The 18,350-nt window shown below is 32.1% G+C and overlaps 2 protein-coding genes across 3 annotated transcripts; both read left to right on the top strand.

Annotated features, from left to right (window-relative positions):
* Positions 1-367: 367 nt before the first annotated feature.
* On the top strand, positions 368-6,578 carry LOC108564176 (laminin subunit gamma-1-like; the record flags this gene model as incomplete). The annotated part of the gene is made up of 8 exons (XM_017923129.1): positions 368-1,176; positions 1,231-1,444; positions 2,498-3,010; positions 3,067-3,355; positions 4,387-5,090; positions 5,247-5,594; positions 5,650-6,020; positions 6,144-6,578. Coding segments are annotated over 8 exons (3,590 nt in total), but the record flags the coding sequence as incomplete, so codon positions are not given.
* A 1,469-nt stretch (positions 6,579-8,047) lies between these two features.
* Positions 8,048-18,024, top strand: LOC108564178 (disco-interacting protein 2 homolog B-A-like). 2 transcript variants are annotated; one of them, XR_001891126.1, is made up of 2 exons: positions 8,048-8,246; positions 17,971-18,024. XR_001891126.1 is itself a non-coding variant. In XM_017923131.1 (2 exons), the coding sequence occupies exons 1-2, from the start codon at positions 8,162-8,164 to the stop codon at positions 9,642-9,644; spliced, it is 183 nt and encodes a 60-aa protein (XP_017778620.1). In that variant the 5' UTR covers positions 8,048-8,161; the 3' UTR covers positions 9,645-10,229. The 2 variants fall into 2 exon arrangements, 1 of the variants encoding a protein (XP_017778620.1); XM_017923131.1 differs by lacking the exon at positions 17,971-18,024 and adding an exon at positions 9,547-10,229.
* The last annotated feature ends 326 nt before the right edge of the window (positions 18,025-18,350 follow it).

The raw sequence follows: 18,350 nt of genomic DNA on the forward strand, positions 1-18,350 counted from the left end.
GTAAGAAGAGAGGACAGAACATAAATTCACAACAAAATCCTCACGAATAATCCTAATATCGCTTTCTCAGAAAAGCGGTAGTCACGTATAAGGAAATCTTCCAAAAAGCGCCATCATTAGTGCAGCCGATTGAAGACAATGCAATGCAGAGTTCTTTTAACAAGCGCGGTTCTCAGGCTTACAAATCAGATTCTGCAGTTAATTAACCACCAGCATTGAAAGACCGTTTTTCGCGTCGTTTTGCTTCTTTTCCTTTACAACATCCATCCGCATGCTGCTTAGATCTGTTAGCCATATCTGCGCTATTGATGCCATCTTAATTGTATCTACTTAATCTTAATTAATATATGCGTAATCCGACTTTCAGCGTGCAATTGCAAAGGTTTCTCGCAACGCTGCTATTTCGATACAGAATTGTACCAGAAGACAGGACAAGGCGCTCATTGTCTGGATTGCACAGCAAATCGCGACGGCACAAATTGCGAGAGATGCAAGGACAACTTTTACATGCAGCAAGAGAAATGCGTCCCCTGCAATTGCGATCATTTGGGAACGGAAAATCTGCAATGTTTAGCGAACGGCAAATGCGAATGCAAGGCGGGTGTAACCGGACAAAAATGCGATCGTTGCAAAGAGAATTACTACAAGTTCAGCAATTCCGGCTGCAGACATTGCGGATGCAACGCTGCTGGGTCGATCAATAATCAGGCGAAGTGTGATCATCAATCGGGCGGTTGCACTTGCAAATTGAACGTTGATGGCTTGAAGTGCGACCGCTGCAAGAAAGGTTTCTTCAATTTGGACAAGGATAGTTTGGTTGGATGCATTCCGTGTTTCTGTAACAGTCACAGCGTGAATTGCAAATCTGCAACGGGGTTTTCGGAGCATCAAATCACATCAACTTTCGAGAAGAGTTCAGAAGGATGGGAAGCTGAAAATAATATTGAATTATCTTATGATGTGCTGTTTCAATCAATCAGTATTCGAGGGGATGAAAACGGTTTAGTGTTCTTCCGTGCGCCTGGAATATACTTGGGTAACCAGAGATCATCGTACATGCAGTTTATATACTTCAGCTTGCAAAGCAATGGAAATAATGTCACTGTTATATTAGAGGGGGCTGGGTGCGCTGTTACTCATTACTATTCCACTCAAGAAAATAGTCTGTCGTTGGAGGTTCGTCTGCAACTGCAATTTTGTTTTACATTTAATTACTTATTTTGTTTTTAGAACTACGAGTATTCCATCAGATTGCACGAGAATCAATTCAACGCTTCCAAAGAAGATTTCATGTTCGTTATTTCTAATCTTACAGCGATCAAAATTGGAGGATTCTTCCTTCGTGGAAGGTTAGTTACTCTGAACTATTTCAAACTCGATACCGCTATTCGAGGAATCACAAATAAACCAGCCAAATGGATAGAAGAATGTGAATGCCCAACAGGTATACTTAATAATACTAATTCAATTATAAATACTAAAAAATTAATAACGTCGAATTTGAATTATTATGGAATTTATCATAATACCTCGCATTGTGCGTCTTCAATTAGTTCACATTCACACATTTCCAAACAAACTAAATTTTAATTGAACAAAATAAGTCTGTTTTTATGAAAATTATTTTTTACATTTTATTTAGTCCCTCGATTAGTCCGGTTTTAAGTAGTCCGGGCGGAACCGATTACCCGGACAATGCAAGATATATCTGTATAAGTAACTTGTCACCAATGATACAAGTTTAAAAATACTTGTTTACAAGTATTTACAAAATATTACTTACATGGAGAATGTCGCTAGTCAGCTTTAGGAATTTTTTCTTACTCTTCAACGACACAAGATTCTTCAGATTCTTTTTGATTATGTTTAATTACACTAACATATTATTGTCTTAGAAAAATAACACAAATTTATTACAAACTAAATTATTTTACTGTCACAATATATCTCAATGGAAACTTTGATATTTTGATTAGATTTACTATGTTATGTTCAAAAACCCAAACTCAATTTTTTTATAGAATTATTCTAGATTTATACTATTGTATTTAACCTCTGCTAAATTATTTTTACTATTTATACCAAGGTTCTAAAAGAGTTTTAAAAATTTTGTACAACTTTTTACATATATTTCTTATGAATACATATTGATCTTTCTCGAAACAAAAGTTTAGAAAACTTAAATATATATTGGAATAATTATAAAAAATATAACTATATAGTTTGGAAAAAAATTGTTTTTTTGCGATTTGTCATAGTCATTGAAGTTTATATTATTTACATTATTTATCTAACAACATAACATTTCTTCATTCGATTTTATATTAAATTTGAAGTTCGAACTCAAAACCTTCATATAGGATTTTGTGATAGGAGATATGACTTAATATCATACCTTTTATTGTCTTAATATAAATGCACCATTTTGTGGAACTATGCGAGTAGGGTAGTAGAGCACCATATGATTTGATAAATCGATTTTTTTGTTGCGTTCTAGGATACATTGGTCAATATTGTGAGTTTTGTGCACCAGGTTACAAAAGAGTAAAATCAGAGACCAACAAATTCGGCATTTGCCAACAGTGCGAATGCAACAACCATGCCTTCTACTGCGATTCAGAATCCGGAAAGTGTGTCTGTAACGATAACACCGAAGGCTTTCACTGCGAGCGCTGCATGAAGGGATATTACGGAAACGCTCGGAATGGTACCGAAACCGATTGCAAACCCTGCGGATGCCCTAATAATGGAGAATGCACGTACTCAAACAACACAATCAATTGCGTGTCCTGTGCCAAAGGATACAAGGGTAACGATTGTGATTCGTGCTCGGACGGTTACTACGGAGATCCAACTGGTCACTTCGGGCAGAAAAGCAGAAAGTGCCAGAAATGCGACTGCAACGCGAACGTGGATGAAGAAGCCACGGGAAATTGTAACACGATAACTGGGGAATGCTTGAAGTGCATCCGCAACACCGTCGGCGGCAAATGCGAACGCTGCCTACCAGGTAATGTGTAGTAATAGCACTCCATCATCATCGTTGGATAATGGTAGCGATTTCAGGGTATTATGGTGATGCGATATCGGGGAATAGCAGTTGCCGTCCTTGCGATTGCATGCCGAATGGAAGTGTTCGAGATATCGACGGTAATTTGATGTGCGATCAGGCAACAGGAAGTTGCATTTGCAAAACGCGTGTAATTGGTAGGAGATGCGACTCCTGCGAGGACGGCTATTACAATTTCGCAGGTGAAAGAGGATGCAGTCCCTGCAATTGTGACGTAACTGGTTCACTGAATAAAACATGCGATGCGAAGACCGGACAATGTTTCTGTAAGCCTGGAATTGCAGGGTATGGTAAAAAAAATCTAATTACTTTTAAATCAAAATTAATCATTTTCTTAACCTATTTAGTCGCTAAATGACAGCTGTCACCTTGCGTCAATACAAAACAAGTTGAAATACTCTAAGGTTAGGAAACGCTGCTCTAGATTATTGTACTGAGTTAAAGTAATAATGTTACAAGTAAATTAAGAGTGAAAAACACTAAAGTAGTATTTGGCAATTATATAATGATACTAATAAACAAGATAAATGTTACCATAAACAGACCAAATTTTCTAAATTGTTGTAAAGACAGAAATAATCTATCAAAATTTACTTAAACTTCATAACGTGTATGTGAGAAAACGTAAATCCATTTTTATGAACATTTATGAAAAGTGTTTCAAGTCATTTAAAAAGAAGATGTAATATTCATTAATAAATTTCAAAGACTGATATTTATAGTAAAACTTTTATTTTTGCAAGTTTGCTCATAAGATTTATTTTTAAAAAAATATATGCATCTTTTTAACGAATTCTGATGTTTTTTGAATGATTTCATAAAAGTAAAATGTATAGACAATTATAAAAAAAATTGTTAATTATATAATAATATGGCGTGTGTAAGATTTTTTTTTGTCTCTATTTTTTGGTATTAAATAGTAACAAGAAATATATTCAGGACTTTCCAATATGAATGTTTTGCATGAAATGTAAATATGTAATATACAAGAAATTGGGGTCATTTGAAGGTGTAATATTACCATTCGTTCTTTATATACTAACTAAATAATAAATTGTGGCTACCGGCTATATAATATGTCTACCACAAATAAATCAGTATAATTAATTTATTTTCATACCGTATACAATTTGTTGCAATTTCAATTCTATCTCAGTCAGTAAATGGATAACAATTTATGCAGTAAATACACACATTAAGCAAACTAAAACGTGAATCAAACTTTTATTACTCAATATCCATGCATTAGTCTCGATCCAGTTTCTTTATTTTTTATTTTACCCTTTTACAAAGTAAAAAAGAATCTTCTGTTTCAGGTTGAGATGCGATCATTGCGAAGCACACAAATATGGCTTTTCGTCGGACGGCTGTAAAATGTGCGTGTGCGACGTAATAGGTGCAATCGATCTCCAATGCAACGACTTTGGTCAGTGCACGTGTTCAGAGAATGCCAGAGGACTCAAGTGTAACTTCTGCAAAGAGAACAAGCACGACCAGAAGAGGGGTTGCATAGACTGTCCGCAATGTTACAATTTAATTCTAGAGGCCACGAATCGCTTCAAAAAGGAATTCTTGCTTATCCAGACGAATTTAAAGCAATTGGAAATAAAGCCAATTTTCGTGAAAGATACACAATTTGAGAATGAAATCTGGAAAGTTCATAAAGATATAATGATGATGTTGAATCACAGTCGGATGAGTATGAGTGATGAGATTTATTTGATGGGCGAAATCAGGTTTATTTATGAGAGACAAGAAGATATGTTGACGATTTTAAATAATACGCATAGTTACTTATTGGATACACATTTATATTTGCGAAATGTAAGCGTTGTTCATTTGATGGAAGTTGAAGATCTTTTGAAGAGCAACAATTTGGAAATTGAAGAAACTTTAGACGTTTTAAACGTGAATGGAAGAAAAGCTTTAGAAGATCTGCAACAATATGAATCTTTGTTCAATGATCATTCACAAAAGATGGTTTTAATAGCAAATAACGCGAACAAAATTGCCGATGAATGTGCTGAATTTGTGACTACAAATAATGAAGATATTGTAAAGCAAATTTATCAAAATTTTAATAAATTTACGGAGAAAACAGAAATGATTAATAAAGAAATTGAATCATTGAAATATTCTTCCTTGTTTTCCAAAAATAAATCTGATACTTTGAAAGTTTTAACCCAAGTGGAAACAAAAGATAATTTCTACAAAGCCCAAGCTTCATTGAATAAATCCGAAATCCTATTGAACAGTATTGGAATCTTCGAAATTTGCCTCAACAATACGCAATTCTATTTCGATAGAATCCACTCCAACGTTAAAGAACACGCTGAAGTCTTGGAGAAAATTGATAGGCAAGTATCAGAAAGCGAAAATCTCTTACAAATTAACGTTAACAAATACAAAACGGTGGGTAAATTGTACGACGAAATTTGTACGTTGAAGGATGAAGCTCAATATCTGGTGGGATATGGTGATAACATCGTTGATTTGGCTAAAACAAAGTTTCATACTCTCAACGGTAATTTAAATTATATTTAAGAAAACAATTTTGCTACAATTTACTTCATTTGCAGCTTTTGATACCGAATTCCAAGATAATAAAGTGCACGCTAAAGAGGCCATTGTGAATAGCGTTTCTCTGATGGAAGAAAATCAGGGAATTCAGCTACAGCTGAAGGAAGTTAAGGAACCGTTGATGGTTGCTCAAGAAAATGTTAATGCGGCTATTGTTAAAGCTCAGTATGCGGCTGGATTAGCGAAGAAGACTTCAGTAAACGCGTTGTATCTAGACAATCAAATCGAATTGTTAAGGAACAACGTGAGTCACATAATATCAAGAGCGGAGTTGATGTCGGAACGCGTCGAAAATACGGATATCGAGTTTAAACGATTAGCTTTGCAAGTGGGAAACAATATTACGTTAATCGAAGAAGCTAAACATAAGGTATGATTGGTTATATCAGCATTTCTCAACCAAAATTATTTATTTAATAACAACTGTCACCTTGTGTCAAAGCTAGGAACTGTCAAAAACTCTGAGCATATTATGAATGTTTTTTTTTAATAGATAATTACTGCACAAAATGATTCACAAGAGGCTACCAGTAAAGTGAACGAGATATTGAGAGATATAGATGACATCTTGAGTGAGCTCGAACATGTTTCTGATTTCGATGAGGACGAATTGAATAGGTTGGATTTGCAGTTGAAGAAATTAGAGTATAGGATAAAGGATGCGAATTTGGAGAATATTTTGAAGCAACTGCAGAACGAGCAGAGGACGCGCAACGAGCTGATGGATCGGTACGAGAAGGAGATCGAATACCTAACTGTAAAGGTGGAAAATATGAAGCAGATCGCCGGTTCGCTGCCGGATGGATGTTACAAGAAGTACATCCTGGAACCGTGAATCGGCACAATTAATAGGAATTCCGGGGAGATGCAAAGAGCTTTGCTCATTCGCACTGTTGAAGGCTATCGACCTTAATGCACCGGTTATTAAATCGACTATAATTTATATTAAATTACTTTCATGCTAATGATCATCCGCATGACAACAGTTATTTATTTTATTTATTTTTTTGTAAGCTGTCAATTTAAGTGTTGAATTTAGTTAAGAGGAATTTCGTACTTAATAAATTATATTTTTATGTATATTAGATTTTTATTATCCCAATTTATTGCTTAATCATAAGACATTAATGTAATTACTCATGAGAATTTCATGAACCTAGGGCTTTCAGTAAAAATATATAATTGTTTATAATATTTTATCCACTTATAAAATTAACTCTCTTTAAAAAAAAAACAAGTGTATAATATATTAAAATACGTAAGTTTCTATTTGCTTAGAGTTTATTATGAGCAGTTTCTGGACACTACTTTTTTGATTCGAATTTATATTACATAAAAAGGAAATATAATAATTTAGTTTGACTCTTTTAAATATACTAAGAGGAAGTAACTGAAATTCCTGAAATGAAGAATTAATCAAATGGCAATGGAAACTCTTAAAATTACAAAATTCAATTGTTGAAAGAATATTCAAAATTGGCAAAACATTATCGTTGAAAGGTCCTGATTCTAAATCATAGAAATTGGATTTAGTCATTCGCAAAGTTAATTCGTTTTTAAAACTGTTGTTTTTTCAAGTAAATGAATAAATAATATTTATTTAATGACATCCACACTGTTAACTATTTGTTACACATTGCAATTATAGTTGTCAATTCATTTTCTTGCAGTTCGTGCAGTCTGGGGCTACCTTTAATATGCTTTGTATCAAATATATAATTGTTTATAATATTTTAACCACTTATAAAATTAACTCTCTTAAAAAAAGAAGTGTATAATATATTAAAATACGTAAGTTTCTATTTGATTAGAGTTTATTATGAGCAGTTTCTGGACACTACTTTTTTGATTCGAATTTATATTACATAAAAAGGAAATATAATAATTTAGTTTGACTCTTTTAAATATACTAATAAGAGGAAGTAACTGAAATTCCTGAAATGAAGAATTAATCAAATGGCAATGGAAACTCTTAAAGTAACAAAATTCAATTGTTGAAAGAATTTTCAAAATTGGCAAAACATTATCGTTGAAAGGTCCTGATTCTAAATCATAGAAATTGGATTCGCAAAGTTAATTCGTTTTTAAAACTGTTGTTTTTTCAAGTAAATGAATAAATAATATTTATTTAATGACATCCACACTGTTAACTATTTGTTACACATTGCAATTATAGTTGTCAATTCATTTTCTTACAGTTCGTGCAGTCTGGGGCTACCTTTAATATGCTTAGTATCAAATGCTTAGTGTCACCTGTTGGGAATAAAGACCAAGCTTGTATTGATCGACGTTGATCTGAAGAGGTCTCACTGGTAGCAAGGGAATTGGGTTGCCTACATACGAAAAGAAGTATGACATGTGCAGGCATAGCAGATCCCATTTATACCGCCTATTAATCATCGGACTGTTATCATTCGGAAAATGGCAGCAGTGTATGTTGTATATGTACTTTAGTGTAATGTAAGGTGTTTTTAATGTTGTTTATATGTTAAATTTTGGTGGTTATGAACAATGGCGGACTTAAATATCGACGTATCTGAGCTGCCCGAGGACGTGAGGGAGAAACTAGCTGAATTGGAGTTGGAACTATCCGAAGGTGGGTAAATGTTGACGTTTGTTTCCGTTCGGCCCCATATTTCAATCAATATTTCCACGGAAATCATATAAATAGGGATTACGCACTCGGTTGACTACAACTAGGTATCCGAGTAGGCCCTGCGAAGGGAAAGAAAATCGTGAAAATCCGATGGTAACTGGATCCTGTCGAGAAAAGGCTGGGCTTATGTAAATACGTGAGTGTGAAAAAAGAGTCTGAATATGATGAACAATGTGCGGTGGGTTTAACCGAACCACAAGAGATTTAGGAAAGGAAACCAAAAATACAGTAAAAACCCTAGCTAGCATGAAAGTGAAACAGGCTTTGCAAATATTTACATCGTTTTTCATTTATTTACGTTTCGGCGATTGCGTGATTTTCTCATTGTTCTCTTTCTTGCACACGCACACTTAACATCAAACGAGGACCTGAAGGCGCTGAAAACATCGGGGCCCTGCTGTAACCACCGTTCGTTACAAATTATTTAAGACGATCTCCTCGTACTTTGTTGTCTGCTGTGACTCATTCCAGAAGCATTTCCAGGTCGTAAAAAGGCAGAAAGAAAGAGTTTACGTGCGAACGCCAGGTTAAATAACACTAAAAATATTTTAGAAAGGAAACGAATGCTGGTGGTGAAGAGACAGCTGCCAATAATTGCATAATTATGATAACAGCTGTTTATTTCGGTTTCGCAAAGAATGAACAACAAAAAAAAAATGGAACAAATGGACTGCAATTAATTTATGGTTGTTGCATTCCCCTCGGTGCAACTGTAATTGCTGCAATAATTGGTTCACAGAGAAATAGACAATACGGACATACCTGTTATATCTATATATATGTGTAAACCATTAAGCGAAACCTGCACAAGATTACGACAGGCTCGAAAGTCAAGTATGCACTACCGGACGAATCAAGAATTTCAGGTCACAGACCTATTGTTATCAACAAATTGGTTCGTTTCTTGTTTGCCAAATCGATTGCCATGAATTTCGGGGTCACAGACCTGTTGTTATCGATAAGCCTCAGTATTTTTTTTTGTGTGTGTTTGTTTTCGGTTCGTCAACTCGCTAATTCCTACCTTTGTAGCAATTGTTTAGCTCTCTGGTTTATGTGTAGCAGCTCATCCAAACTGCGATACCGACTTTTAACAGTTAGGTTCATTGTTGAAAATTAATAAACAGAACGTGCATCGAACTTCCTCTGTATATTTATTCTTCAATGTTATTATTAATGTTGCAGCCATTATAAATATGTGTGTGTGTAATTATATCTAAAAGGAAATGTTGTATGGTTTTAGAATCTGTCCAGGGGATCTCGCACTATCATGAAATGAGAATTGACTTGGAGAAAATCGCATTTATCGATATGATGCTCGAAGCTGTCGGAAAACGTTAAATTGGATATGGCAAAATACCTGGCCTTCAACTCAATATAAAATTTTTGTTTGTATCGACGATGATGTAGTTATGACCATAGTAGTAGTTTATACGAAACCGGTTTCTTTAAATTTTTGATTCAATTCATACACGGTTCTAATACTATACAATATGCTAATTTATTTATTTACACACGCTTTAAACAAACACTCGAAATCTTTTGTTTTAGCATACATTAACGAGGCTTTCAATGGTAATTGTTTTATTTATTTATTTTTTTTAAAGAGAAACCCGTTGATTCGTTCCTGGTTTGAGTCATCGCTGCAAGTCTCTGAAATTGATTCGGTTCACTTTGCGAATAGAACCCAAGGTTCGTGCTGAGTATTAACGTCACAGATGCAACGTTTATTTATAATTTAGTCGTTAAGAATCTAATTGCTGTTATTTCTTACACGAATTTGGGACGGACCCTAAAAAAAATGCAATTGGAATTTTGTAATCCCAAGGATTCTCAAACACTTCAAGGCCAGAGGCGGCACACTTTTTCTATTGAAATTCTATGAACGTTCGATACTAGGAAGATTCACATTGTTTATCCAGGAATGAGCACTTCTCGTGAGACATTCGAGTAATTTTAATAAATATGGAAGCGGTTTATAGCTTGTTACGTGTTGTATACTTTAGTTATGGAACGAGTTTACGTGTGTTTTGTTTACAAATCTTAACCTTGGATCTATTTTTTTTTGCTCAAAATAATTGCTACTTTACTTGAAAATATACAGTCTCTATTTTAATTTAATGACTTTATTATTAACAAGATTTTTGTATTGCCTCCAACCATTTTATTTTTTCAAATTTATGAGAATATGCAATGCATTTTTTCTTAATCAAACCTTGAAGTGTACCTACGTGCAGTTTTATAAGTCTGGAAACGGATTTATCACATAATTTTAATGAATTTAATCTTCTAGTTTGTAATGGAAATGTAACGGATTTTTGTCAGATTTGCTGTTTGATTTCCTGCCTGGTCTTCATAATTGCATCATAGGTTTTCCGAATTACTTTATACATTAATAATTTCTTTTCTTTGATCTTCTATAATACTGAATGTATACAGTATTATTCTAATTTATCTGACGAATTTGGTTTGGTTTATCAAGTATTAGGTGCATAAAATTCCATTCGAAGGCTAATCTTTTATTTATACATTGAGATGATACCATTGAATGAATTTGTATAGATTAAAGTTACAAAGGTTATTACAGATTGAAAAAAAACCTTTCTAGTGCCATTGGCATCTACAAATTAGTACGTCAGGGTCATCATCGGATATAAATAAAGCTAAAGTTATCTTTTGAATTATCCCTATTGTCTATCCCGAGATAAACAACTTCTAATCACCGAGACAATTATACTTTATTATATCTTACATAAATTTATGGAGTAACTGAAACGTTGCAGCGATGATCCAATAAAAACATATGCGCGCACACTTAAGAATTATGCAGCGAAACAGAACTAAATATAGAAAAAAAGGCGTTTTATTAATAGCGAATGTGATAAACATTATTCAATTTTGTTGAGATTGTAATAATCAATTCCAACATTAAAATACATTTTGATAATCACAAAACGTAGCAATTTTATGCACCCAAATATACTTATAAGATACAATGAGAGAAATTAATTGATCATAAACTGATAAATCTAACTTTTGTTTAATTAAAATAAATTTCGTTTTAGCTCTAGATTTGAAATAATTGGAACACATTGTGTAAATTTGAACTTGCAACGATTACGTTTGAATGGGCTCAAATAATTCTATACTTATACAAAGATGTAACTGCAAGGCAGTACAAATCTAAAATTAGATCTTATTCTTTTTACGACATACTCTTTAACGCAGTGGTTGAAAGGTGTATGCATTCGTTTCTTCTTTGATCTTGAAGAGGTTTTTATGTTTCTTTAAAAAAAAACTTATATCCTGCAACGTTTTCGCGGTGGTTGACACGCGTCTGCGGTATTTATTTCTGTGCGTCTAAGTAGTATTTCGTACAGCATGGATTGTTTTCCACGCACAGATACGTGCTTCAATTTTAAGATGCGGACGGTCGGGAACAGGCCTCAAATTAGCGTCCCATTCGCGTGTTGTAAATATACCCTTAACACTATTTACAGATTCCTATATTTACATACCCATACCTGTTTCTGACTTGCTAACTGTCCACTGCTTACTTCAATTGCGTGCACTACTATGAACGCAAACACATGCTAAATAAGTATGCAGTATAGAAAAATATAGTTTCAGTAATTGATCTAACAACTTGTGTAAATGTATTTTTGTTTGTTTGGTTTGTTTATGAACAAACTTCTTTACACAACTTTATTTTATTAAATTCAAGTCATCTTAAACACAAAGCAATTGATATAAATTAATTCTTGAAATGAATTTATCAGAAATTCTTTGTTTGTAAAAGATTTATTAAAAAAAGACTTAATTTAAAATATTGATTTGTGATGAAACTTCTATATTTTTGTTACAGATTATTGATTATTTAAATCAGCGTTTCTCATTTTATCATAAATTTGTGTGTGTGTTGCGAAATGACTGCGAGGAATTAGTAAAATACTCTTCGTTTTTTTTTAAATTTTATATTGTAAACAATTGGGTACAATTTCAAACAAATATGTTGCATCAAAAAGGTTGAGAAAACGTTGGTTTTAACATCGAATGGGAAGTTGTTTTTATTTATGTTACATAATATCAGTTTGTAATCTAAACAAATAATGAAATGGATATTATTGATGGGAAAACGAAGATGTAAATTAGTCACGATGCGATATGAATATGGGAACGAACGATAGTGTTATCATTGATATGCGTAATTAATTTTTGGAATCATTGGAACATGTCGGATTGTATCGTGTTCGTATAGGTAGAAAGGATGATGATGATGATGGCAAGTGAAGACGAGGAGTGAATGTGAAAGCATAAACTTCGTCGTAATGCAGAAGAGTTATTCCACATCATAACCGTGCGAGATGAGTGAGTGAACTCGGAGATGGATTCTGAATTGGCAGTTCGTCCGCATCCGATATTTTATATTGCTTCCTCCTGCAACCTGTAAAATCAACCTAACCAGAAAATCGCATGATAATAGTAAATAGAAAAGAAGCGGAAACATATTTATATTTTCGTACACCTGAAATATCTACATCATGGATAAATGTTCGTTCTTATTGAACAAACATTGTAAAGTTAAATTTATTTTCTAACAAAGCAATTATACTTTCTTTTTTATTGGTATTGGTATATATAATTTTTAGGGTTTCTTTATGTAAAAGTTGGCTGCAATTATTATGAATGTTGACAGCTATGTTAATGATTTAAACTCATAAATGTTTAGGGAAGTATTTGTAATCATATTTACTTTAAATAGATTAACGCACACATTTGCTATAGTTGTCACTTTTCGTATAACTATTAAGCTCCTGACCTAAATTATGAGATGAATCATGAATACCAACATATGAATCATTGCTGCCAATATTTAGATTTAGTTACCCTAAATAATCCTTATATAATCCATATCCAGGGATTAATTTCTAAATCTAATATTAAAATTAATTTGCATTGTGGCCAATATTTAAATATTTCCTATATTGTATACAATTCGTAAATCTATTATAAATAAGGTGATGTAGATTACGTAGAAGAATTTCTAGATCTAATATTAATACTAAAATGAATTACGAATAAAGAGGAAACAAGGAAGTACATAGAAATATATAAAAAAATATGATAGAAAACGTTATTTGTATCTAAAATCAAGATCTTGTGGTACATTGTATCAAAGATGGATCTCGCATGAATATATACGAGGTGGCAGTAAAGTTTTACTTCGGGGCTTACTAAATTAAGCAAACATACTTTACGAGGCATCGGCCCACAGAGGATTTAAAAGATTCTACACGAGAGAAACACGAAATTTAAGATAAAAGAGAACGTCTGGTGATAACTCTTCGTCTGCTTGTTTTATGACATCTTACGTAAGTTAAACTACGTGTGTAGAAGAATTTATCACATCACGGAGTTTTTTCAGTTTAAAATTTTCTTAATTTCCTGAACGAAATCAGGACTTAATACTACACATATTCACCTAAATACATTTAGTGAAAATTATTTATTTGAAAAATTTTAAGATAATTATTTGTGTATAATATTAATGAAACTCTTTATTATTTATTTATTAATTACACAAATATTTAAATAAATAATGTAGGGTGACATAAGGCAGTAAAAAAATGAAATTTATTGTGTTTGAATTATGTCCACGTTAAAGTTACAGGTCATTTCAGTAATCGACTTTACAATTGCTAACAATAAAACTTAATTAATTTGAATTTGAAGAGAATATGAATTGCGAATTGACAACGTACATGATGTAGTTAAATTTTGTTATAAAAATAATAACGAAAAACAATTCAAATTATGCATCATATCAATCTACACCTGTCAAATAACACGGAGATCGTGTTATTCGAGATAATACGATCTTAAATGGTGACAACGTTGATAAATAACACGGTAGTTCAATTGTTTTATTTAAAGTATACTTGATCACAATAAAAACCGAATGACCATTTATATATGTTTCTGAAGTATTTGTTACCACGATTTTGAATAGCACGAAAACAATTAACTGTGTTATTCAAGGAAGTTCAGAGAAATAAAATAAAAGTTTTAAATTATCATAAATAATATGAAATCTAATAAGTAGCTTTGAATGATCATATTCATCTCTTGTGTGATGTTTAATCATATTAGTTTTGAAATAAGTGTTTAAGCTAATATAGAAAATCGTATTCATAGCCTCGAACACTTCCTAGTAATAATACTAACTCCTTTTCGGTTGGACACGTTTTATTATTGTGTACATCTCGCTTCTCAACTGCTTCATCTCATTCGACGCACCCTTAAGTCCTTTTATAATATCGCAATGTTCGTTTAGATATGTTAATATTCCCATTCATTTATTCTCATAAATTATACAGGACATGGCACGAAATTTCAATAAATTTATTACTTTTATATAATAGAAAAAAATGACTGACAAAATGACTGTTATTATTTTAGACAAATATTTAAATAATCATGAATTTGCATTTAATTTATGATTTCCAATATCATTATTCAATTAATTATAGATGAATGTAATAAGTAAGTATTATAAAAATGTTGGAAATGAAATGTTAAAATTACTAGAAATTTTCCTCAGATAAATATTTCGTTGATTCTCTTGTTATTCAGAAAGAAAAACATTCAACAAATCTAGTTTTTTTTTTTCAATTAGGTTAGTAACATTTAATTAATTTATAAAATTGAGTTTATAAAAAAAAACGTAGAATTAATATGACAAAAATTACAAACATTTTTCTTGATTGGTAAAACGTTGATTTTTAAATGTTTCTATACGACAAATTAACTCATCTTTTAGACATATTTTAAATAAGGTTGAACCTTATTACTTTTTCAAAAAGTATTATAAGAATTACTTGAAGCATTGCATAATTCAAGGATTATTATCTTTAGGGAATTTGTAGCAAACTACAATTGAATGATCTAATCTGTTTATTACAGCGTGATATTATAATGAAGCCACATTGGTCTGTACCAAATAGGAAACAAATATTTTCTTGCCTTACATAATTAGAACGTATTCAATTACCCGCGATTATAGATATCGTCACATAATAAAAAAAAGCGGAATTCTATTTTTAAACATACAACATCGGCCTCTAATCTTCGAGTGCATTTACTCTTTTTATTTTTTGAGTAAAAAATGTTATATATTGCATTATATGATGATCATATTAATATCTCGAGTATACGTAATTAATAGGTTCTTTGAACCTGACACTGATAACCGATTGTGTGTATACAATTTTTCGTATTTCGTTCGTGATCGTTGAAGGCAATTGCTCCTCCAAGTTCAGGATTATTGTCGCTCAATCAAAGTCCATCCCTTGTATAATTCTGTTTGCTATAAAATCACACATTAGTATATTGCAGCATGTGCTACGATCCAATAGTTAATGACGTACAATAGGTGTCATAGGTGGCACATGTCATTTCGCGACCCATAGATTTAAAATCTCTGGTGTAGATATTCAGATTGGAGTCATGTAAGGTTGTTTTCAGTACAGCACTGGATAAGTTAGTCCAAAATATTTGGCTGTAGTTGTACACGACGTTGACCTTGCGTCAAAGGTGACAGCTGTCATTTTGCGACCCATTAAAAATTTAACGCAACCTATAGGCTCAAAACCGCTGGTGTAGATATTTAGAATGGAGTTATTTATGCAAGGTTGTTTTCAGCACAGCGCCTTTTTATGGTTCTTAACCATGCTACATGACCTTTTGTCAATAGTTTATAACATAAGATTTTTGACGTTGCACTTGTGTCAAAGGTGATAGCTGTCATTTTGAGACCCATTAAAAATTTAACGCAACCTATAGGTTCAAAACGCTGGTGTAGATATTCAGAATGGAATTATGCAAGGTTATTTTCAGTACAGCGCTTTTGTTATGGTTCTTAACCATGCTACATGACCTTTTGTCAATAGTTTATAACATAAGATCTTTCACGTTGCACTTGTGTCAAAGGTGATAGCTGTCATTTTGACACCCATTAGAAATATACCGCAACCTATAGGTTAAAAACCGTTGGTGTAGATATTCAGAATGGAGTTATGCAAGGTTATTTTCAGTATAGCGCTTTTGTTATGGTTCTTAACCATGCTACATGACATTTTGTCAATAGTTTATAACATAAGATCTTTCACGTTGCTCTTGTGTCAAAGGTGATAGCTGTCATTTTGACACCCATTAGAAATATACCGCAACCTATAGGTTAAAAACCGTTGGTGTAGATATTCAGAATGGAGTTATGCAAGGTTATTTTCAGTATAGCGCATTTTTTTTTACGGTTCTTAAGCATGGTACATGACCTTTTGTCAATAGTTTATAACATTTGATTTTTGACGTAGCCCTTGTGTCAAAGGTGATAGCTGTCATTTTCAGACCCATTCAAAATGTAACGCGATCCATAGGTTGAAAATCACTGCTGTAGATATTCAGATTGTAGTTATGCATAGTTATTTTCAGTGCAGCGCTTTTTTTTAACGGATTCGTGTCTCGCTGGGCGTTCATATGGAATTGATTTGATTACATAATTCAACTTTATAAAAATTTGAAGTGAAAATATGCGGAACGTGGCGAGCGAATAAACTGACCGGATTATCTAAGAATGTTAATTGCAATGTTTATTGTAGGCCGAAACCGCTTCGAACATAATGCAACTTATCAGGATCTTGATAAAAAATAAAGTCTTACATAAAAGCGATCGCACCTACAAGGAGACATATTTCTGCCGCGGCTAATCCTTGCTCGGTGGGTGCGGTTTTCTAAACTTTGCATAGATCGAATGCAAAAAAAAAATGTAAAGCGTAACAGCTTGATCTTTACGTTTTATATATTTCATACAATGAATGTATTACTTTTATTATTATTAATCCGTTAGAATATCAAATTCTCAGCATTTCCTCGAATAGTCCGGATTCTTTATAGTCTGATTTTTAACATTTCCAAATAAATTAAAATTTAATTCATAAAAGTCACTTTTTTATGTGGTTTTAATTTCCTCGATTAGTTCTGTTTCAAACAGTCCGATTATCAGCACTATGCGAGGTATTTGCTTTGTTGGACAATAAATTATATATACAAAATAAAGACAAAGTGTGCGCTTTAATAATTGCAATGTTTTTAATAATAAATCTAATCTAATATAAATATTTATGTAATCATGCAAAATCGTAATTATATATAAAAATGTTTTATTAACTGCAGAATTTTAATGTATTTGGTAACAAAAATCTGATGATGACAAATTACAATTTAGTAATTTCGATATATTATAAAATTATTTACTCCAAATTTTAACTGAATTTAAAACTAATTAACGATTATTAAAAATATAGTAAAACTATCCAGATTAATTGTCTTTTTGCAGAAGAGAATTAAATTAAATTATTCATCCTGTTCCAGATTTATCTAAATTAATTAAAGCCAAGCGTTAATTAATAAAAGGGAAAATGTATAATATTAATATTTAACTACAATAGGATGTAAAGGTAGATTAAAGTGCGCAAACTATAATATATTTGTATAATTGCACTAATAAATATGCAATTCCGCATACCAATGATACTTATATATATGTGTGTGTGTATCGTATGAATAAGAAAGTCTTAATTCTATTTCTTTATTTGTTTCTTTGTTTTAGGTTAGTACAAACGACTGCTTTTATATGCTCGGTTAAACATTTGGTACGTATTTCACATTAATAACTTTATCACATACATATGCATTTTTTTGTTGTTGTTCTAATCAGATGATAAATAAATGCACATAATGTTTGCATATTCATGGTTATTATATACGAATGAAAGTAAACACTTTCAATCATTTTACTCAATTTTATATCATTTTATTATAAGAAATTAAATTCACTTTAGATTCTATTAATTAATAAAATTATATAATAAATTAAAGTATTTCCCATCATTTGAATGTTTAAAATTGATTCATGGTTATTGTATATGCATCATCATCATTCGATGGTAAAAAATTTAAATGAATCGAAATACATTTGTGCATTCGTCG

This window comes from Nicrophorus vespilloides, unplaced genomic scaffold (assembly GCF_001412225.1).
Source record: "Nicrophorus vespilloides isolate i.1.1-1 unplaced genomic scaffold, Nicve_v1.0, whole genome shotgun sequence".
Taxonomy (NCBI): Eukaryota; Metazoa; Arthropoda; class Insecta; order Coleoptera; family Silphidae; genus Nicrophorus; species Nicrophorus vespilloides.

What these genes read in the sequence shown, in the direction of transcription:
- LOC108564178 (XM_017923131.1), top strand. Translation starts at nt 8,162, where the DNA reads ATGGCGGACTTAAATATCGACGTATCTGAGCTGCCCGAGGACGTGAGG. An exon ending in GGAGTTGGAACTATCCGAAG is followed by an intron (nt 8,247 to 9,546) that starts GTGGGTAAATGT and finishes GTATGGTTTTAG; the next exon opens with AATCTGTCCAGGGGATCTCG.